General features: G+C 61.1%; 1 protein-coding gene across 1 annotated transcript in view; it reads left to right on the top strand.

Moving 5' to 3' along the window:
• CASTOR2 (cytosolic arginine sensor for mTORC1 subunit 2) overlaps window positions 1–20991 on the top strand; it is a 57138-nt gene extending 36147 nt beyond the window's left edge. Inside the window, exons 3-9 of the mRNA XM_023246384.2 lie at window positions 9205–9398; window positions 9793–9925; window positions 10453–10576; window positions 11351–11461; window positions 11858–11940; window positions 15239–15333; window positions 15413–20991. Coding sequence (XP_023102152.1) covers window positions 9205–9398; window positions 9793–9925; window positions 10453–10576; window positions 11351–11461; window positions 11858–11940; window positions 15239–15333; window positions 15413–15478 — 806 coding nt within the window. The 3' untranslated portion in view covers window positions 15479–20991. The remainder of the gene's footprint in view (window positions 1–9204; window positions 9399–9792; window positions 9926–10452; window positions 10577–11350; window positions 11462–11857; window positions 11941–15238; window positions 15334–15412) is intronic.
• The last annotated feature ends 1058 nt before the right edge of the window (window positions 20992–22049 follow it).

Raw genomic sequence — 22049 nt, 5'->3', positions numbered from 1 at the left:
ACACGCCCCTGCCCTGGGCACCTCGCCAAGGTTGGGGGGCTGCACCCAGCCCCCCCCATATCTAAAGGCGCACGGTTTCCCTCCCTCCGAGGGGACAGCTGCCCGGCCACAGCAGGGACAGGACAGGCCCTACGGGAGGCCCTGCCCCATCATCAAAGTTATCTAGCTAGTCATTCATTCATTCATTCATCCGTTGACTCACTCATTCACTCAGCAGATATTTTCTGAGCCTGCGGGTTGCGAACGAGAACTTTTGCCTTAACCACAAAGCGCGGTCCCGTGAAGAGCGCGTGCCTGGGCAACCCAAAGCCATCTGCATTTTTGCGTGGGGACGCGTGCCCTTGTGCGGGAGCACCGAGGAGCGCCCCGGACTATCTCTTCTCGAGGATCAGATGCTCTGTCTGGTCCATCTCCCCGGACGAGACTGACTCTCTCCATCGTGAGGCAGCAAAGGAGGCATCGCGGGGAGCCGGGGAGCCGGGTTTTGCAGGCCCTGGGAGCCCACGTGTGCAGGAATTGTCAGTAACCGGGGCGGGAGGTGTCCCACAGCTAAAGGGCCGCCTGCTCGGAGCCCCCCCGGCCCCCTCCTCTGGATTGCAGGAGGCAGCATTTACTGGGCACCTGCTGTGTGCCGCATCTCGGTGGGCCCTGGAGGGGTAGCCGGGGGTGGGAAACACCACCTCTGACCCCATGAGCCTCAGGGCCTGCCAGCTAATCGCACCGTTCTCGTGGTCGGTGCCGTGCAGGGAGGGTGTGGGCGCCGTAACGGCATGTCGCAGAACATACCCTGCTGTGCAGGAGACCCCCCGGGAGGGGCCCTCGAAATAGGAAGCAAGATAAGCCGAGAGCGGATACATGCGCTCCCTGAATCAACATATACTGCCTTATTTCACTGCCCCGCCGGGGCTGCTATCTGTTGACGCTGTGCCTAATAAGCCCTGGGAAGGACTCTTTTTTTTTTTTTTTTTTTTCACGCGAGGCTTGGAATGGGATGTAGCATCTTAAAAAATTTTTTTCAAGTTTATTTATTTTGAGAGAGAGACAGAGAGAGCAGGGGAGGGGCAGAGAGAGAGGGAGAGACAGAATATCCCAAGCTCTGTCAGCACAAAGCCTGATGCGGGGCTCGAACCCACAAACCGCGAGATCATGACCTAAGCTGAAGTCAGGAGTCGGATGCTAAACCGACTGAGCCACCCAGGCGCCCCGGGAAAGACTTCTCTTACCTTCGTTTTATAGATGAGGAAAGTGAAACACAGAAATGTGTGTAACCTGCCCAAGATCTCACCGTTGGTGTCACCTCTGGATGCTTCCAACGGCCAGGCCCTGGGCAGGGGAGGTCAGAAGCGCAGGAATCCAGCCTTTGCCCCTCAGGTCTTGGGAGGACAGAAACACAGGAACCAGAATTACAGCATCAGTGGAGAGTGGCGCTCAGCTTAGCGGGCAGAAGTGCAGTCTAAGAGGACTTCCTTGAGGAGGCAGGGCCTGAGGCAGACCCAAGGAAATGAGTAAAGAGCTACCCAGTGGAACCTATGCAGTTGGGGTTGGGGACACTTCCAGAGTGGAGGGTTGCTTGGCACTCTCAGGGAACTGAGGTCACTGGGCACATGAACAGGGGAAGGAGGCAGGACGAGTGAGACCAGGAGAGGCAGGGGCAAGGGGGAGCCAGTGAAGGGTGTTGCCTGAACTCGAAGGGCTTGCCCACAGAGAACCGAGTGGAGAGGCTGGCACAGTGAGGACAGAGCAGGAATCGAGAACGATTCCAGATCAGAATTTACCTGGGACTTTCCTGAGCTCCACTGCCGACTGGCACAGAGCCTCACGCTTTGGGTCTGGAAGAAGTAGTGAGTCTTCTTCAGCATGTCCCTTTCTTGGGGGGGGGGGGCTCCGAAGAGGAGACTTTGGGGGAGCTCGTGTAGTCAGGGAAGGCTTCCTGGAGGGGGCAATTTTTTGCTGCCCTTGATGGGCTGAGGAGGGAGAGAGCATGTCCGGTAGGCGTCTATGAGTAAGTACAGGAGAAGAAGCAGAGACCAGGTCCAGTTCTAAAACAGAGGTGAGCAAGGTAAATTTGCACCTTATTCCGCAGACAGTAGGGAGCCATTGAAGATTGTTGAGCTGGAAGAGAGTCATCACTGAGGCTGGATTCAGGTAGAGGCAGCTGGGTGAGTGTACAGGAGGGGAGTGTGAGGTGGGGGCCTCCCTGGGAAGTGTATAAGCAGGCTTTGTCCAAATTGAGGTCTTGAGACCCTAACTGGCCCAGGGAGGGGATCACCCACCACCCTGAAGCCCTGAGGTTCCCCGGAGCCAGTAACAATCGCCTGGCTTCTCCCCCAAACCTTTTCCAGTGGCAGGGAAGTAACCATAGCAAAGGGCTCATCTGCTCAGTCTTCAAGTCAGGGGAAGGTGGGACCTGGGACAGGTTTGAATTATTCACCCAGCAGGGGCTGGGAGGAGGGGCCCAGCCTCTGGCCACCCTTAACTCTGTGACTTCCAGGTAGGGGGTCTTGCTTCCAGGCTGCAATTCCTGGCCAGCAAACCAGGCTTCTTGGTCATCCATTATTGCCCAAGAAAAATCTAGAAACATCGTGTGCCTCTAATGAACTGTGCTGTCTCCTGCACTCATGTTCTAGAGCTCTGGGGGGGGGAATACACAAAGCCAGACTCCTGTTCACCTGCACAGCCTTCCTGTTATGAGCTCAGCGGAGACGCCTCACCTCATGGGCTCGTCCCAGTGGTTAAGAGCAAAGACCCGTTTTACAAGTGAGAAAACATCACTGTGCGTGATGGATGGGGTGCGGATTTGAAGCCGGAAATGCCTTTGCGACGGTCCGGGCAGAAATAAGGACAGTACTCGGAGAAAGTGGTATGGGGGTTCCAATACCCCCAGGAGCAGCTGCTGAGAAGTGGGGGGGGGGGATGGGGGTGGCAGGCAGTGGGGGAAGGCTCTTAGAGGCAGGATCTGGGGGAGGGGAGGGGTGGAAGGAGCCACACGGTTCCACCTTCTTGCCCAAGCTCTGGGAGGCTTCTCTTCAGAAAGGGAGTTTGGTCCGTGGCCACCTCCTCCGAGGGACACCTGGCTGTGCCAGCTGTGCAAACACTGCTTGTCCCCCAGAGGCCTCCCGTGGCCTCTGTTAGCATCAGCCAGGGAGCCTTGGTGACTGTTCGCTGGCGTGGAACTTTCACGGTTAGGAACCGGCCGCCCTTTGCAGTTCACCTGCACGCGAGCTGAAGAATCTTGGAGGGGGTGGGGACAGGACGTCAACCAGACAGCTCTTCGTTTAATGTGGAAATTAAGAGTTTCTTGGCTCAACTGGATGCTGTCCGTCTGGGTGGCAAACAGAAGCAGGAAGCGTGCGTGGGTTTCGATCTTTTCCATATTTAATGAGCACTTACTATGTGCGGTGCAAGGTGTTCTTGGGGACCCAAGATGACAGTCCCTGCCCTGACTTCTGGGTAGTGGGCAGAATCTTAGGTTTGCAGTTTCAGAGGGGCCCGGGGGTAATTGGGCTCCCCATCACGGGCCCCCACAAAGTCCCCGTATCTGCACGTGTGATCCGTCGCACAGTGGGGAGGGGCAAGCTCAGGGGCTGCGATCGGTCCAAAGGTGAGGCAGGAAAGTCGTTGAAAAGCGACTCCTGGCCTCACCCTGGGCTGAGACGGGAAGACCCAGGTTCGGGTCCAGCTCTGCCACTTTCACTGCTTATGATTCTGGACGAACTGCTTCATCCCAAACCCAGGATCACCCTTCCCTTCCAGAAGGCGCGCACATGGCCATACTATGCACCCGTGCTCCGTAGGCATCAGGGAGTCACCGTGTCTACCTTGCACGTCCACAGGGGCAAAGAGGGCTGTGCCCACCAGAGCTCTGAGCCCCTAGCTTGTCATTTACCATTTCAGTAAGCGGAGGACAAAGTGGTGCCCCCTGCGGGGGTCGCCTCTCCAGGAAGTCCAAGCTCCCAGCTCCGTCTGTCCGGTTCCTATTGTTCCCCTAAAGCTGATCCTCCCAGGGAGCCCTGGGGGGGACAGTGCCCATCTGCATGTGTAGTGGCCTCCTACTCACTCCCCCTCCGCCCCTGCCTCGCGTGAAGTCACACCCCGGAGCTGAGATTGCATTTGCCAGGATGGGGAGAGAGGCAGGGAGAGCAGTGAGGGACGGGGAGGGGTGGGCCTTGGAGTGCCTGCCCCCTGCAGGGTCCTGGCCATTCCCGTGACACCCCAGTTCCCACCCACCCACCCTCCGACCTCCCTCCAGGGCCGCCTTGTGGCAGATCTCTTCCTGCGAGAGCTCCACGGTCTGCACCCCCGTGCTGACCCGCAGTGGCTATGCTTCCTGTCTTTTTATTACACCCAGTGTAGTCTCCTGCTCATTCCTCGATACCCAGTAGCCTTCCAAGGCATGCCTCTCCCTTCTCTTCACGTTTTGGCAGTTTCCAGACCCGCACCGCGGCTGAGAGCCCGCTACGCTAACCGCCCCCGTACCCTCCCCCGGGAAGGGGGGCTCCCCACCTGTTAACCTTTGAAGACCATTGCCCTCTCCCTCCTTCCGGTAAACACACGCGCACGCACGTATCGTTTGCCGAACCATCCGAAGGACAGCTCACCCCTAACCACCTGAGCACCTGTCAGCTGATACTAAGAGCCCCGTCCTGTTCGTCGCGCCCACGGAATGAGACTACTCCTTCCGTCTCTAGCATCAGTTCTCATAGCTGGGAAATGTGCTTTTTAGCCGCACGTGCAGCGTTCTGTGGCCGATGAGCCGTGGTCCGTCCGCCTGGGTCTTCATTGGAAATCCCTTTGCGTTGAAGCCTCACCCGCGAGTCTGTCGTCGCCCCGTGTGTCCACTGCTCCCTCCCAGGGAAGCCGCACAGTGAGAGCACTCTCGTTATGTTTTGCCCGACTGCCGCCCAGAAACCATCGAAACTACCACCAGCAACGTACTAACAAAGTCTCTGGCATGTGGTGAGGGCTCGGATGCCAGACGCTTAGCTAAGCGCTTGATGGGGATTATCTCATTTAATCCTCGAAGCATCTTCTGGACCTGATCCTGATTTCATCATTCTGTGTTTGAAAACTTAAGAAACCGAGGGGGCGTTGACTTTGTGCCCAGAGTCGAATCGGCAGGATTAAACCCGCCCGTCTGACCCCAGGACTCTTGACCCTGCTGCAGGCAGGGTAGGAGAAGCCTGAGGCACACGGGCTGTGTGGGGAGGTAGCAGCTGTGTAGCACGGGGGACCGTGGGTCCCACAGCCGGAACGGGGGAGTCCTGGGGACGTGGGGGTATGGTGAACAGCGCAGGGGGCGCTCTACCCAGCGACAGAGCCGCCCCACTTTGCGGCTGGGGGTGACAAGACCAGTTAACCTCCTCCATCACAGAGCGTGTTCAGCTCTGAGTGGCTATTTTTAGGGTCTGGTACTATGTGCAGTGACAGAAATAATCCATTTCGGTCTTGGAATGGGTCCACTTTTCCTCTAGGGAAGGGCAAGCTTCCTGCCTCCTGGTCAGCCTCCTGGAAGCTCATCCCCACGGCCCCAGAACGCCAGCTCCGGCACCCTGAAGCTTGGCCCCGGGGTGAGGCTGGGGCCCGGACAGGCCTGCCTTCCCTCTCCCCTAGAATGCCAGGGCAGTGCTCTGAGGTCCCGGGGGCGGGAAGCCACAAACAACTGTGGTTTCCAGATGCTTCTGCTCCCCTGGCAAAGCTCGCCCTTTTGGAAGTATGGTGACCACCGGTCTGAAACTGACCACCGTCAGTGGGTTCTGTCCGGGGCCGAGAGCCAGGAGCGGGGCCCTGAGGCTGGGAGCAGGGCGGGCAGACCCAGACTGGCCAACGGTTGGATTGGCCTGAAATCCTGTGTTCCCACCCCCACCCCCACGCCCCCGTTTGCAGCCTCAGGCCTGGGCTTCTCTCCCCGGGACTCCTCCAAACCTGCCGAGAAAGACTCCCCAGAGCAGAGCCTTGGCCGCACCAGCACCCCTTAGCCATGCACACGCCCAGCGGTTCACCGACGACGCGCCTTCCCCGCTGTATCTGCAGCAGCTCCCTGGCAACCTCCCCTGGGCAGGGTGGAGCCAGGGTTTGGGGTTTGTCACTGTCCGAGAGCCCGAAGCCTGAGTCCTCTGCCCTCCTCCCACCTGCTCTCGGGAGACCCCCCCCCCACCTTGCCCCGCTGGAATGCGGAACTCAGGTCCGCGGGGCAGAGGAGCTCCCACCTGCGCGGTGAAGGCCTCGCGGGGTCCACTGAGACCACATGAAGGCGACGCCTGGGTGTGGGACTCACAGTGTCCCAGTTGGAGCCCTGCTTTACAGTCCTGGAGCTAAGCCTTGCGGGGGGGGGGAGGGGTGGCTTCCCTGATACTCCAGGGTGGGCTGGTGGCCAAGGTGGGTCTGGAAGGCATTCCACGGTGCCAGAATGAGATTCCCCTGCCATTTACTACCCAGTGAACTTGGGGTCCGTCAGCTTCCCTCTCTGGGCCTCAGTTTCCGACCCTGTGAAATGGGAGCAGGGCTGACTTTTCAGCCTATCGTGCGTCCATAAGTAGATGAACAGCGTTCAGACAGCATCCCTGATTCGCCGATGTCTGGGCCCCTCTTCGGAGCCCCCTCCCTTATTGGGGACCTGGTCCTTCTTCCTGGTCAGTGCCCAGAGCAGAGCATGAGGTCTGTTTCCTAGTCGGACCTGGGCTTGAGTCCTGGCTCTTACGCGTCCGGTGCGTCCACAAGCAGATGGGCATCGGTCCCCACTGGTGGATTGTAAATTCAGAGAAGTTGGCCGGCTCTGGGAATGGTCTCTGTGGGAGTGGCATCGGCTGCCCCGGGGCCTTTGCCCGATCCTGGGAAGGTGGATACAAGCAAGGGATGATGTCGGGGGCCACCCCCCACCTCGGGTCTGGCAGGGTGACGGAGCGCTGACCAAGCTGGGCGGAAGTTGGGGGATGGGGGGCGGGGAACGGGGAGGTCGGGGGGTGGGAACCGTGCGGCCCGGACAGAGTAGAGCTGCCACCGTCCCTCATCCACTCATCTCACACCTCCGCGGGCCGGGCGCTGAGCCTGGCGGAGAATGAAGCCGACCGGGGCCAGCGCCCCGGTGAGGGTGACGCCCCGGGGACTCGCACCCCCTGCCCGGGACGGTAACCACTCACCATGTGCAGCCATCAGAATTGAAATGCACCAAAATTAAATAAAACTCACAGTCTGTTTTCTTCGTTTGCACCAGCCGTATCTCTTCTGGTGGGAATGGCGACCGTCTGGGGGCAGCGCAGGTGTAGCCCCCCTTCGTCCTTGCACAGAGCTCCCCCGGACAGCGCTCACTGAGGAGAGGACTTTGGCTTTTCTTCGAAGGACGTGGGAAGCCGCTGGGTGCTTTCGGGTTGTGAGCAGCTTGGAATGGGCAGGCAGAGGGTGGATTTGCCAAAGCTGACGCGGCCTCGTGTTAGCACGTGGCAACATGAGTGAGCCTTCCGGAATTTTCCGAAGAAGGCTTCAGGGGTTCTGCCCTAATGAAAAGGGACACTTAAGATTTTCGTCGCCAAATATATTACAATGGTGCCTGAGATGGCTGGCCGCCATCGGGGCCCCACAACTCACAGGACACCCTAGCCCCGGGGGGCTCTCAGTGCTGCCCCTTAGAATTTCAGAACTGAGCTCCTGGTTCTGGGGAGCATGTTTCCTCTGGAGGTCTGTCCTGGGGCTCTCTCTCTTCTGACCCCCCACATAACAGACTAAAAGTGTCTCCCGACTCGTGATTTCAGCTCAGGTCATGATCTCAGAGCTCGTGAGTTCGGGCCCTGCGTCGGGCTCTCTGCTGTCAGCACGGAGCTTGCTTCAGATCCTCTGTCTCCCTCTCTCTCTCCGCCCCTGCCCCTCCCCCAAGATAAAACCGTTTAAAAAGCCTTTCCCCCTGCTCTTCCTCCCAGACTTTCCCCTTTTGTGGGAAGCCGCCTCCCTCCCCAGCCAGCCTGGCCGGCATGGTCCTTTCTCAGCAGCAGGACCAATGGGCTCACTAGCCTGTGGTTACCATGGCAACCGGAGCTGGGCAGGTGGGAGTCCAGGTGGGGCCTCACTCGGTTTCCCCTCCTTGGAAGCCCTCTTGCCTGAGGCCAGCCCAGCCTTCCTAGGGCAGCACGGTCCTCCTCACTGTCGTCCAGACAGCCTCCCTGATTCCCCAGTGGCTGAGCCCCTCTTCCGGTCTCCCGCCCTGACTGAGGACCTGGCCCTTCTTCCGGGTCAGTGCCCAGAAGAGAGCGTGAGGTTTGTTTCCTAGTCGGACCTGGGTTTGAATCCTGGCTCTCACTCGCTAAGGGATCTCGGGCGGTCGCCAGCCCCCTCGGCGCTCTGGTGCGCCACGCCTACAGTGGGAATGACAGTCCTGGTACAGGGTGTGTCTGAGCAGACGCCTGTGATGCGCAGAGAGCCCCATGTGCAGCCCGCGTTGCACTCTGTAGCTGTGCGTTGGAGACACGTGCACCTGCGTGTACACGCGTCCTGTGGGCCAGGCTCCAGTCCTGAGTCTCAGAGTGCTCTTCTGCGGGACCGGCTAGGACAGGTGAACATTTGGATTCCGGGGGTTTGTGAGCTGGTCAGGGAGCCTCGGCGATTACTGCCACTCTGACCCTCCCGGTGCTCACCCCCAGGATCCCTGGGCTGTCTGGAGGGAGTCGGGTGGCATCCTTAGGAACCCTCCTGGAGCTCTGTGTTCTTCCAAGACGCAAGTCTGATAGAAGCAGGGAGAGAAATCCTGGGGACCCCCCACCCCCCGCCCTGGCGCTGGCCCCCTCTCTACCTCCGGCCCCCTAGGAGGGTCCCAGGAACCCAGTATGAAAACCACAGGGCCCATTCCACCAGTATGAGGGTGGTGATGGCAGCCCGACTCTGGAGTGAGAACTGGAAATAACAAAGTCACTACTGACTGCTGGATACCATCGTTGGTATGAGTATCATGGCGGAGGACATGGAAGCCCAGCCCCATAAGGCACTTGTCACCGAGGTTCCTGCCCTGCTGAGCTGCCTGGCGCATGTCTGCTCGGTGCTCCCGGCCCGGGACCCCGGATCCCATCCTCCTTTGACAGACGAGGGCACCGAGGCCCAGAGGGTGGGGCTGGCCGGGGTCACACAGCCACCCCTGTCCCTGCAGCCCTGCCCCGCCCCCCCTGGGACCTGGGACCCAGCAGTCACAGGCCTGCCTTCCGTGTCCTCCCCTCCCTCCCCCAGAGCTGCCCTCCTCGGAGCACCTGAGCGTGGCAGGCGCCACCTGGCTGGCACTGAACGTGGTGTCGGGCGGGGGTGGCTTCTCCGGCTCACAGCCCATCGGCGTGACCAAGATTGCCAAGTCAGTCATCGCCCCGCTGGCCGACCAGAACATCTCCGTGTTCATGCTGTCTACCTACCAGACAGACTTCATCCTGGTGAGCCGGGGCCTCGCCCGCCGGGGCCGTGGGTGGGGTGGTCCACAGTGGTCCCCGGCCCCGTCCCGTGATCCGCTCACGGAGACGTCAGGGGTGCCTGGGGGTCATCGGTCAGGGGTCAGCACCACCCAGGTGGGGCTTCGGGGCCCTGCCCGGCCCCACACACCGCCTGCCTTTCGCAAGCCATGCTTGCTTTGACCCGGGGGCCAGGAAGTAAGGGGCACAGACCTGCACCTCCCGGCCCTCCGTGCGGTGTCCTCTGCCCTGCATCCTCCCAGCTGCCCCTGGGGAGGCGCACACACCCGGTTCCAGGCTCCCATCCGCCCCCCCCCCCGAGGGTTGCAGGAGGGTTACGGGCCACGGGACACTCACATCCTTGACTCCCCGCCTCCAGGTGCGTGAACGGGATCTGCCCTTCGTCACACACACCTTGTCGTCAGAGTTCACCATCCTGCGGGTCGTCAATGGCGAGACGGTAGCAGCTGAGAACCTCGGCATCACCAATGGCTTCGTGAAACCCAAGATGGGTGAGTTGGGGAGGGGGGGTGCCCTACAGAGGAGACCCCTAGAAGTTACCAGGTCCCACCCCAGAGCGGCCCCAGAGCGGAGCATGTATTAAGCACCAGATGTAACACAGCGTGACAATCCTGGTCAGACATTGCTGTCAAGGGTTAGCAAGGAGGGGAGACACGGACACAGCCGGCGATGGCCAGAGGCTACTCCTCACCCACCCAGGGTATCAGGACAGACCTCCCAGAGGCAGTGACTCTCGAACTGAAGCTTGGGGCACAAGTAGGAGCTCAGCCAAGTGGTGGAGGTTGGAAAGGACATTCCAGGCAGACAGCAGGGCATGTGCAAAGGCCCGGGGGTCTGGAGGTGAGCCTAGAGAATCAGGAGAGCTGTGGGTGATATTGGAGGCTACAGAAGGGACAAGGGCCAGGTCTCCTCCACCTTCCCGGGCCCTCCTGCCCGATGCTGCTCTTCCCTGAGCACCTGATGTCTTTGCTGAGCCCTGAGCATCAGGCCTGAGCACCTGATGTCTTTGCTCTCCCAGTCCAGAGGCCTGTCATCCACCCTCTGTCCAGCCCAAGCAACAGGTTCTGTGTCACCAGCCTGGACCCTGACACGCTGCCTGCGGTCGCCACACTCCTCATGGACGTCATGTTCTACTCCAACGGGTACGGCCCCCTTGGGCATGAGAGGCTACAGGGGTATCAGGGGGATGGACATGACTCTGCCCAGGAGCCCCAGTCCGAGGAGGGAGACACAGACCTGCCCTGAAAGCTGGTCTGGTGGCGGAGGGGGGTGGAGGGGGTGCATCACGGCTCTACCCAAAAGGCCCGCTCCAAGAGGGGAGACATTCTTCCTGGAGAACCCCGAAACTGGGGGAAGCCCCGAGTGCACATGTACATGTAATGAACACCCCACTGTCGTCCCCTGAGGTCCAAGGGCAAGAGCCCAGTCAGTCGAGGAGCCAGGACCTTGGGACTTTTCGTTCAGCAGACAATAGGCTTTGCATTTTTCCTCAGAGCGGATTTTAAGTTTAGGCCAATGCTGAGTGGGGTGGGACCAGGGGCCAGTGAGCTGGCAGTGACCACAGCCTGTGCCCTGAGACTGGGATCGGTGCAGGGACAGAGGACGCTGCTGAGGAAGGGACACGTGGAGTCTGCACTCGGGGCCTTCCGGGTCTCCGGCGCTGCGAAGTGTGGTGCACGCCTCGGTGAACGCCGTGGGCTCATCTGTATCTCACCAATGACGAGACTGCGGGGGGCGGGGGGCACAGGTTCAGGGTCACCCAGCAGGGCGGGGTCAGGGCCAAGTCCTGGGGCTTTCCCGGGCTTCCCAGCACTGTGTGCCGAGGCCCGTGGGCGGGCAGGCGGGCCGGGTGGGGGTCCGGGTGCAGCGGGGGCCCACTGCCCCCCCTCACCAGCGACCCCTCCCCGGCCCCCCAGAGTGAAGGACCCCATGGCCGCCGGTGAGGACTGCGGCCACATCCGCTTCTTCTCCTTCTCCCTCATTGAGGGCTACATCTCCCTGGTGATGGACGTGCAGACCCAGCAGAGGTGAGTCGGGCCCAGGGTGGGCTGGCTCCGTGGTGGGTGCCCTTCGTACCTAGTGGGTGCTCAGCGCAGCCCTGCCTCGTGGGTGAGCTGGGCCCGTCTTTCAGATGACAGCAGCTCAGAGAGACGAAGGCCTGGGGCCGTCCGGGCGCTCCCCGTCTCTGGGGCCGGGGCTGGGGATGGCATCCCTCGTGCAAATTGGCTAAGGGGGGCATTTGTTCCAAAGCCCGCTCCCAGCCTTGCCCTCCCCTTCTGCCCCGATGAGGAGGGCACGGAGAGGGGGTCCTTGACACCCTGGAGCTCCCGAGCCCCCTCACTGTGGCCCCGCATCAGTGCCCCGAGGGCTGGCCAAGGGACCACGACCAACATCACCCTCTGGGGTTTTCTCTCTTTGTTAAGGTTCCCTAGTAATTTGTTGTTCACGAGTGCGTCCGGAGAGCTCTGGAAGATGGTGCGGATCGGAGGACAGCCCCTGGGATTTGGTGAGTCCCGTGGGGCTCCACACCAGTGGGTGGGGGGCCTAGCATCGCCGACCTCCGTCTGGGGTCCCTCACCCTGCGGTGCGGATGGGGAGGCTGAGGCTTGCCGAGCCGAGGTCCCCGCCGCCACGGGCCCTTGACCGGCGAGCGACAGGAGGCACAGGCCTGCAGAGGACGGGAGGAGCTCCTTCAACCCAAGCGCCCTTGTTTTTAAGTCACTCGTTAGCCCCGTCTGCTCACAGGCGGTGGCTGCTGTTGTTTTGATGAGTTTCCCTCGTGTAGATCAATACAGTTGCCGAACAGTCTCCCAGTAAGACTCCGGACACCCCTGCACTCACCCCTGAATATCTCACCCTTCCTGTTCTCTCCTCCATAACCACGACAAACCGATCCCATGGGAAGAAATCCCCAGTGATTCCCCACGACTCCGTCCAGACTCGGTTTCCACAACTGCCCAAACAGTGTCTTTGGGCAGATGGTGTTTTCCTTGAGCATTTTACAAGGGGCCACAGGGCTCAGGGCCCTCGGTAGGTAGCAGGGCCACGTGGCACCGATCCGCCCGGTACTGGGTGGGGGCTGCTGGCCCCGTCACCAGGGATGCAGCCATCAGAAAGGATTTCTTTAGGCTGGACTCGCCAGATGCCAGAGCTCGAACCCGGGAGAGGCTGTCAGTAAGTTACAGGGCAGTCGTTTCTGGGAGCATCCTCGGCCAGCCCTGAGCACTGATTTCCCACAGATGGAGTGAAGAATGTTCCAGATAAAGCTCAGACTGCTCCAGGGGCCATCGTGTCAGCCCTGGGCGCTCAGTTCCCGGGACAGGAGATGGAGGTGGCAGGGCATTTTGACCTGAGGGCGAAGGGTCAGCGAGGGAGCCATGTCCTGCCTCCTGCCCCACCCGCCTCTGGATGAGCCTGCAGGTGGACAGTAACTAGCAGGACGGGACAGGTCCCCCCACCCCCACCTCCCACCCCAGCTCTGCTCACATCAAGGCCAAAGCCAGAGCCATGCTGGGGGCAGGACAGTAGGCTGTTCTCTGGAGTGCTGGGAAATGTACACTGATGGCTCCTGGTCCGACCCTGGGACCCACAGCCTGCCTCTCAGGACCTCCTCCTCCACAGACCCCGGCCCTTCTCCCGCCTACTTGTGCAGGGTCATGGGGATGTGGAGATGAGCCCTGGGCTGGAAGAAAGCGGCGAGACCGCAGGCAGGCTGCTTAACCTCTGAGCCTCAGTTTCCTACTATGTAAGATAAGGGTGACCGTAGATGCTGCGTCCGGGTGGCGAGCACGCGTGTCTGTTACCCCAGGTGCTCAGCAGGCTGCATGTGCTGTCACCGTCACGTGGAAGGACCGGGTGATTGGAGAAGGGTCAGGAAGGGAGGGCTTCCCGGTGAAGGTTACTGGTGGATATTCACCCGGCCGCGGGGAGGAGAGGGCAGTAGCAGAGGTATGACGTGACACCCAGGTGGCTCCCGGCGGCCGTGCCCAGGGTGCAGAGTCCAAAGGTAGAGAGGGTGAGCTGGTCAGGTCACCACAGGCAGCGCGGCCAAGGCCAGACCGAAGGGCCTGTCACTATTTCTTCCTGAAGGTGGAGGCGTCCGGCAGAGCTCGGGCGGGCAAAGCGGGGGCCGCCGGGGGGTCACCAGGAGACTCAGGCCAGAAGCAGGAGGACACGCGTGTCGGCTCGCCTTTCAGCCGCCAGCTCTGGTTCCGAGTTGATCGAAATAGACCGCGTAGAATACAAAAACAGAAAGTCCAAATAAAGAAGAGATACAGAGGGGATGGGTGGGTGAAACCCAAAACATCTCTCCATCGGCAAACGTCTGCGCGTCGCCGTGAGGCTGTTTTTGTCTGCGCGGCCCCGCGGGCGGGCAGCCAGGGGAAAGGGTGTGTGTAAGAATCGGCCGCGGAAGCTGGGTCTGCCTGCCTTCCCGGGACGCCGCGGGGTTCGAAGCCATGCTTCCAGCTATAAATAGCCCTGCAAGAAAAATAGCTTCCCGAGAATCCAAAGGATTCTAGACCGGCAGATCCCATATGTTTTCGAGCGTGGTTTGGAGTAAACACGTTTTCTAATCCTAACCCCGCGCGCGCACACGCACACAGCCCAGATTGCGTTTGCACAAAACCGTACTCGCTCCAGCTCTGCGCTGCGCCATTTGGTCTTTTCCTCTGCCGTCGCATCATTTTGTAAAATGCTGGCCACCGGCCCTCTAGGTGGGTGTCACGGATGGGTCCCAGCCCACAATTGGAAAGGCGTCGTTCTAGACTCTAATCTCCCGCCTCCGTCTCTATCGGGATCGTTGCGTCTGGAGCTAAAGGGTCTTGGATACAACCAGTCTCCACCGCTTGGTGGCAGAGGGTCACCAGATGTGCAGGCCCCAGGCCTGTACGGCCACCGAAAGGGCCTTCGGGTCCAGCCAGGAGCCCCCCGGCCGGCCAAGCGAAAAGCAGAAGTTTGAGAAGCCTAGCGGGTCACCACACGGGTCCAGGGCTGGGCTGACAAGATCAGGAGCCGGGGGGCAGAGGGGAGGCTGGTTGGGGTAATAACGGGGTGTTGCAGTGGTGCAGCCGGGGCTGTTTCCCAGACTTCAGCCTCAGAGTCACGGGGGGAACTGGTGACCCGATCTGGCCTCTCCCACCCAGTTGGGGACAGTGTTGGGAAAAATGTACCATTGTCAAAATCTGAACAGTGGCTTTGGGAGAAGTCACCTGAAAACTTTGAGTGGGTTGTGTTGGTGACTCAGAGTGGTCCTCGCACCCTGGAGGTCTTCCTGTAGGAGGAAGCCTTGAATGGTGCCTTCAAAACAGGATGCTGGAGGCGAGGGACTTTGCAGAAGTCCCGTTCGGGCCCCAAACAAATGCCTGGCACCGCCCTTAGGACAGGCAGAGGTCACTCATTACCCGGTGGGGACTCCAACGGGGAAGCTTACGCTCAGGGAGAGGAAGTGACTGGACCACTCTGGCTAGAAGAGAGTCAGACGGCGACAGGAGAGAGGGCGTGAACCCATGTCCTCCCGTCGGCCACAGCTCCATCTCGGAGAACTCGAGAGGTGGCGGGGAAGGAGGCCTGGAAACAGGACCGAAGCCGGACAGAGCTGGGCCGTGAGGAGCCCCACAGAGGAGAGCTCGTTGCTGGCCAGGGACATCCGAGAAGGCTCCCGGACGGAGGGGCCTTGCGCTAAGGTTTCAGGGCGCGAGGGGCAGGAGCGCTTAGACACTGCGGGTGCGTGGCAGGCGCTGTCAGCAGAGCAGGGCGGAAGGCTGGCCGAGGAGGCTGAGCGTCGTCCCCACCTCTGTCCCCAGATGAGTGTGGCATCGTGGCCCAGATCTCCGAGCCCCTGGCTGCCGCAGACATCCCCGCCTACTACATCAGTACTTTCAAGTTCGACCACGCGCTGGTGAGTGTCGAGGGCGAGGGGGCGAGGGATGCCAGTCCGGGGCTCATGGCTACTTGCCCCCCCTTCCTGCCCCCTGCAGGTACCAGAAGAAAACATCAACGCCGTCATCGGCGCCCTGAAAGTCAGCCAAGCAGAGAAGCATTAGGAGGGCCTCTTCCACTCCTCCCTGTCTGCCCCCCCAGGCCTGGGCCAGGCCCCTCCCCCGAAGATTCTTCTCACAGTATTTCTCACGGACTGGAAAATCGGCCCCGGGGGCCCCCAAGACAGGGCCTCAGGGAGACACCCCCTGATTGCTCATCCTGCCGGGCCTGGGGCCCAAGCCAAGGCCTCCCCATGCCCTCCTGCCTTCCTGGAGCCCCCAGACCCTCCAGAGAACCCCCCCCTCCCCCCAGCCGCTCCTCCTCCCACCACCCCTACTCCAGAAAATGATGTCTGAGGCCCAGGGAGTTTGCGAGCCGACCAGCCTTCCCCTCTGGCCTGGCCCACGGCGGGGGGGGGGGGGGGGGGGGGGGGGGGACAGATGCCGAAGGAAGCAGGCCCCTCCTACGAGACAATGGGGTTCTGACTCTCGCGTCATCCTGGGGAGCCGGCCGAGCGGAGCCGAGTTCACGGAGACCAGGGAGACCCCCATGAGGACCTGAGGCTGGATGTTGTGGCCGCTGGTCTCCCGTTCCGTCAGCTCCGGGCTGGTTCCCGCAGAGTGGAGGCCAGTGGGCGGCCCTCGGGTCACGCGCTGGGGAGGCTCCGACAAGCAGGGGTGGGGCCCTGATCTGGGGAGGACCCAGGCCACCCAGAATTTCACCTGCCATCCACAGGGCCCGCGCCCCGACTCCCAGCAAGACTGCCAAGGGGGCCCTGTCCACACCCTCCCCGCCATAAGCACTCACTCCTGGGGGCGGTTCCCAGGAGACCCACCAGCCTGGGGCACGAGCTCCTGTCCCCGCTGCTTTCCCTGGACCCTCCTTGGGCAGGCGGAGCCTTGGTTTCCCCGAAGCGGGGGGCATCCCCAGCATTTTGGACCTGGGGTTTCTTGGGTCACCCACACTCCCCAGCAGTTGACTAGACCAGCACAGGGCTCCCCGTTATCCTGCCCCCTCCCCTGCCCCACTTTTGGGGGGATGTGGAAGGCCTCTGCCCCCAACTCACCTGCCTGCCCGCCCCTCAGCTGGGGCCTGTGGCATTCATGAGTACTTGACCTGGGGGGGCAGCTTATCTGAGCCTTAATAGAGAAAACCATACAGTACGTTTTAGTTTCTTATTTAATGTATTCGCGCCCAGGCTGTGGTCGGCGGCAGTTTCAGGGGACAGGGGACGACGCCTGCTGAGTTCTGTTGGGGGACCCAGAGGCTCAGGGTCCTTTGGCCGACGCCCTGTGGCTCCAGGGACAAGCGTGGGAGTCTGTAGGCGTCACAGAGGTATTAGCCCTTTCTCTGGAGCAGGAAGCCGGCAGCAGAGGTGTGTGGCGAGATAGGGGTTCCCGCGGGGTGCCCAGAGGCCACGGGGCAGGGGACAGCCAGGTGGCAGGCCGACCAGGGCGAATGGGGGTGAGCCCCAAGGCGGCCCCTCCCTCCCTGGTGCTCCTTCTCAGGCGACAGCTGCCTTGCGCTGTCCCTGAGAGGCTCAGAGGAGAAAGGAGGGTTTCTCTGGTGAAGGGCTTGTGTGAGCCCCAGTGCCCTGTTCTCCCAGCGTCGGGGGACCCTCTGAGCCCGGGACGCCCACCAGATCCTTAAAGATGCTCGGGGCCCAAGCACTGATGAGGAACCCACTTTTTTTTTTTTTTTTTAAGTTCATTCATGTTGCACAAAACTCTTAAAACAACCAAAACGTGTCCATCTGTTTGCTGGCTCCAAAACGGGGTGGGGGGTGGCCGAGCGGGCAGGAAAGCACCTGAGACCCCGAGTCCCCTTTCTCTCCTTGGAAGGCCTGGATTCTCCGTGGCGCGCCTCTCCAGACTCCTTCCCCGTCGGGTCCCCTGATGATGTCACTCCTCCACGCTCCCCCCCCCCACCCCCACCCCGCCGAGCAAATGTGTCGGCCCCGTGACCCCGGAAACGTGTGCTCCCCAGGCCCACCCCCCCCCAGGACGTATCTATTGTACACACTTATAAATACCTGTGTTTTATGTTGATATAGATATATACTGTAAATAGCATATATACTTGAGCAATATATATGTTAATATATACTGTGTGAGCACACACGCGTGTGTGCACAGTACGTGGATCACAGACCCCGCTGTGTGTGCACGTGTGTGGGCGTGGGGGCCTCCTGCCGCCGCGTCTGCCGTGCACGCGGGCACGTTTTGAGCCACCATATATTTTTAATTCAAGTATATAGGCAATACATTATTCGAGAAGCCCTGACTTGAGAGGGAAAAAAAAAAACCCAGCAGCCCAGGAGCGGAGCCCCAAGACTCCCTCCCCCAGTCTCCCTTGGAAGCTGGATTCAGCCCCTGCCTGCACCCCCGTTTCCAGGGTCAAGGCCCCGGGCACCCTTGTTTTATCTGAGGGACGGTGGTATGGAGGGAGGAGTGTTGGAATTTCTCGCTCTTGAGCAGAAAGGCCCTGTGACCGTTGCTCTTTGCCCAAAGACCTGGGCAGGTAGGTGGTCCCGCCCTGCTTTCCAGCCTGGGCCCCCCTCCCCTCCCCTCCCCTCCCCTCCCCTCCCCTCCCCTCCCCTCCCCTCCCCTCCCCTCCCCCCTGGCTGACTGCTTACCTGGTCCTTTTCACCGGCAAGCTGAGAAACTTCGGCTTCTTTTCTGAGGCCTCTTCCCGGACACTGGCCCCGTCTAGTCAACAAAAGGACCGAGGCCCTTGACCTTGTGTCCAGGCGGGGCTGGGGCGAGGGCTGGGCTCTCCAGCCGCTTGGGTGTGTTGGCGGCCGTCTGGGCCTGGGCCCCGAGCTGCCGTCTGGATCTTCCCGTTCCCTGGGCTCCCCTCCTGCTGTGCCCGTGACGAGCATAGTCAGGGATTTGGTCTCCACGGCAGTTTGGGAGGGAAGAGTGCCCCACGTTTGCTGGGTGCGGGGGGCTCTCCAGACCCACCAGAGTGGCCTGAGGGACGTGCCATCGGGGCGGGGGGTATCTTGGCTCTGGCCGGTGGGACACGTGGCAGGGGCAGGAAAACGGGGCTCCTGAGTGAGGCTGCCGAAAGGTAGGGGTGAGTGGTGGCCCCAACCTGCCTCCTGGGCTCCGGACGTGCATGTCTTTGCCTCTGTGCCACTCCGCGGTAAGCAAAGCTTGCACCAGCTTAAGGCCACCCTCACCCCTCACCTGCCCCATCCCTGCACACTAAAGAGAGGAGGTGGGGAGACGGGAGGCTCGACCACCCCCTTCTCCCTCATCCCCGGCTCAACCCTCAGCATGGGCTCCTCTGGTTTCCAAGAAACGCCTTCCTCCCTCTGCACCCCTTCCTCCGTGGCGGGCTCCAGAGCCCGGGGCACACATCCAAGCTGGAGAGGTGTGCAGACTTCCCCTCCCCAGGATTTGGGGGGTCCAGAGCGTCCCGAGCACCAGCATCCTCCCCCTGCCACCCACCCCAGGCCACAGGCCCCTGGTGGGCAAGAAAGGAGCCAGGTGACCCAGAGCTGCCCGCCATGGCCTCCCCCATCAGACAGCGTGGCCCTGGTGACCAGCGTGGTGTCCAGAAGAAGATGCGTGGTCTGGCGAAGCTTGTCCCCTGTGAGATGATAGAGGGCGGCAGAGAAGGTTCTGGGTTGATGGGTAGGGTGAGGCCCCTATCCCAAGCCAAGGGCGCCATTTGCCTGATAGTCAAAGATGAGGCTGTTAGAGGAGTCTTGTGGCCACCCTAGGCTGCCTTTGTGGGCCTCTGGACTGGACTTGGGGACAACTTGGGTTCCCAGCCAGGGTTAAGAGGGACCTTGAGGACCTCTCAAATGATAGCCAAGCACTCCTGTGCTCTGTGACCTAGAAATGTTTGGTACCACTTCCTGAGTGAACACTGAGTAGGGGGTAGGAAGAAACCCCCCAATATGTCCATGCCCTCCTGTGAGCCAGGAGCAGCCCGTCACGGCTGTCACAGACGCTGGGAAATGGACCTGTTGTGTGGCTGGCTTGGTGAGCAGAGCTTGAGGGGCAAGGATAACAGAGTCTCCCCCCTCAACCCCAAAGACCAGAGCTTCGGCTTCTCAGGTTTCCCAGACGCTGTGCTGAGGGAGGTGCTGGGCCTGGAGGGGGCGGTAGCCCTCCCTACAAAGAGGCCGCCAGAGGGGAGCCAACCAAGATGGCCGCTTGGTGGTCAACCCAGCAGAGGGCGGGCTTGGGGAGAGAGGCCCGGGTGGAGGGCAGTTGACTCCTACGCTAGCTAGTCCCTTTTCCTGTGTCTCAGAGCCCATCCCAGCTCTTTTTCTTTCTTTCATTTTCAAAGTAGAGGTAACAAAAGGGCAAGCTTAACTGTCTCTTACTCCTTAGACCCTGGGGAGAAAGCCACAGGGTGGGCCGTGGCCTCCAGCTTTGACATCCACGACCTCCTATGAAGCCTGCTCTCTTGAGAAGGCGAAGGCAAGGCGGGAGCTGTTGGCTGAGGCAGCCTGCCATCCTCGGGGCCGATGGTGCCAGGAGTGGCCCGGGTCAGAGGGAGAAAGAAGCCTGTGGCCTGGACCGCGGCATCCGTGGTGGGGAGGGCGTTTGAGGCTCTCGGAACAAGGTGGGGAAAGGCTGGGAGGACAGTGTCGTGAGTTCGGCCGCGCGTGTGTGTACATACACGTGGGAGTGTGCACGTGTCCTACACATCGGCGTGTGTGCAAAGCCCACATCCGAGCCAAGGGCCTGGCTCGTTCAGTATTTTGAGGCCTCAAGGGCATTCTTACCCGGGGGCTGCCTGTAGAGTTGATAGGGTGTGGGGGACAGGGATGTCCCCAGCAGGGGCTCTGCTGTGCCCCACAGACGCCTGGCGGCCCACGCAGCCCATGCAGCCAGCCCCAAGGGGCTAGACCTGCCGGGCCAGCTCTTCAGGAGCGCCCAGCCCTGAAGACAGTATTCACGGGGAGACGGGTAGGGTGCCGGTGCCCCTCGCCTACCGGGGGCTCGTCTGCAAAGAGCGTCCAGTGAAGTCGGGGACCAGGGTGGGGAGTGCGGTTGGTGGTGGATGAAAAACGGGCCAAATCTGTGTCAAGCCCAGTGCGTTTTCCCGCCCTCTGCCTCGGTTTGCCTATCCAGAAAATGGTCCAGGGAGAACTGAGCAGGGTTGGCTCCAAAACTGGGCGGGGTGGAGGTGGGGAGAGGGCAGGGGGCTGACAACAAACAAAATCCCAAGTCCTTCTCTTGCTCTATGCCAAAATTATTTCCGTTATCCTGAGATGGGGGTGAGTGGATGTTGGGTGCATGATGGGGCTCCGAGGGGCCTCTGCCCTGCCCAGGGCCTCGCCTCGGGGGGTCCGGCCCTCACCTGGCAATGCCCCGGGTCACCAGCAGCAGCAGTGGCACTTAGATCTGTCCCGGGGCCTGGGCGAGGGGGGAGCACCGGGTGACCCTACGCCCCGGGGGCCCTCACGCTTACTCTTTTTTCTTGAAGAAACACAAAACCCTCGAGATTCATGTACTGTATGACGGAGAAAAAAAAAGTACCTAATGTTCCCCCCCAAAAAAGACAGTATATTTTGTACTTTGTAAAGTGTTAATTAAAATGGACAAAAAAACGGGTGGTGGCTGACGGCTGTCTGATTTGGGGCTGACCCGGGACCACGTCTGCTGTCTTTCCCTTCTCTGCCACGGTCGGGAGCGGGGGTGGGTGGAGGACAGGCCGGGGGTGCTGGGAGGAGGGAGAACAAGGCTTCCAGCCCAACACCCAGAGTCTGAGAGAGGATACGTGCCCCAGAGCGAGAGGCGCCGAATCAGTTGCCTGGTGCTGCGTAACGAGTGGCCCCCAAACTTAGCAGCTTGGAAAATGACTGTTTGCGCCTGGCGGTTTCTGTGGGTTAGGAATCCGGGAGCAGTCTGAGCAGTTCTGGCCCAGAGCCCCTCGCGAGGCTGCAGTCGTCTGAAGTCTTGGCCGAGGGACCCGAGGATCTGCTTCCAAGGCGGTTTGTTCACACAGCCGGCAGGTTGGGCCCGGCTGCTGGCAGGAAGCCTCTTCCTCTCCGTGTGCCCCCCCCCCCCCCCCGCAGGGTTGCTCCAGTCTCCTCGCGGTAGGGTGCCTGGCCTCCCCCAGAGCAAGGGATTCGAGGGCCAAGGGAGAAGCCAGAATGGTTTTTTTCTTCCCAGGCCTCAGAATTCACACACCACCGCTGAGCGCCATGCCGTCATCATACAGCCCAGCTCGGATTGGACACAGGCCGAGGCCGCTCAGGGGTGTGAGAGCCGGCAGGTCGGGGGCTCGGGGGCCATCCTGGAGACGGGCCACTACAGCCTCCATTCCTTCCCAGACCTCTGGCAGAGGTGGGGCCGGGGGGTGGGGGGCGGGGGGGGTCATGGAGGACAGGGCTTCTTCCCCAAGCCTGGAGCCCTGCTGTGGACGTCACACCCCCGGGAAGGGAAGGGTTGCTCGGACAAGATACCCTGGAGGCAAGAGGGAGGGCACCTGCCCAGCGCCCCTCCCATGAGCCTCAGGTGTCTGGCTCCTTGCTGCCTTGGTAGGTGGGCATCGGGGCTGCCTGGGCACAGAAGAGATCCTGGAATCTCTCTCTGGCATTTTCCGTGGAAGGCAGGTGTGAGCAGGGCGGGGCTGAAGGCCTAGGTCTGCGCTTGGCCCCACCCACCG

Source organism: Felis catus, chromosome E3, assembly GCF_018350175.1.
Source record: "Felis catus isolate Fca126 chromosome E3, F.catus_Fca126_mat1.0, whole genome shotgun sequence".
In the NCBI taxonomy this organism is placed as follows: domain Eukaryota; kingdom Metazoa; phylum Chordata; class Mammalia; order Carnivora; family Felidae; genus Felis; species Felis catus.
This window is presented reverse-complemented; position numbering and strand designations above follow the sequence as displayed.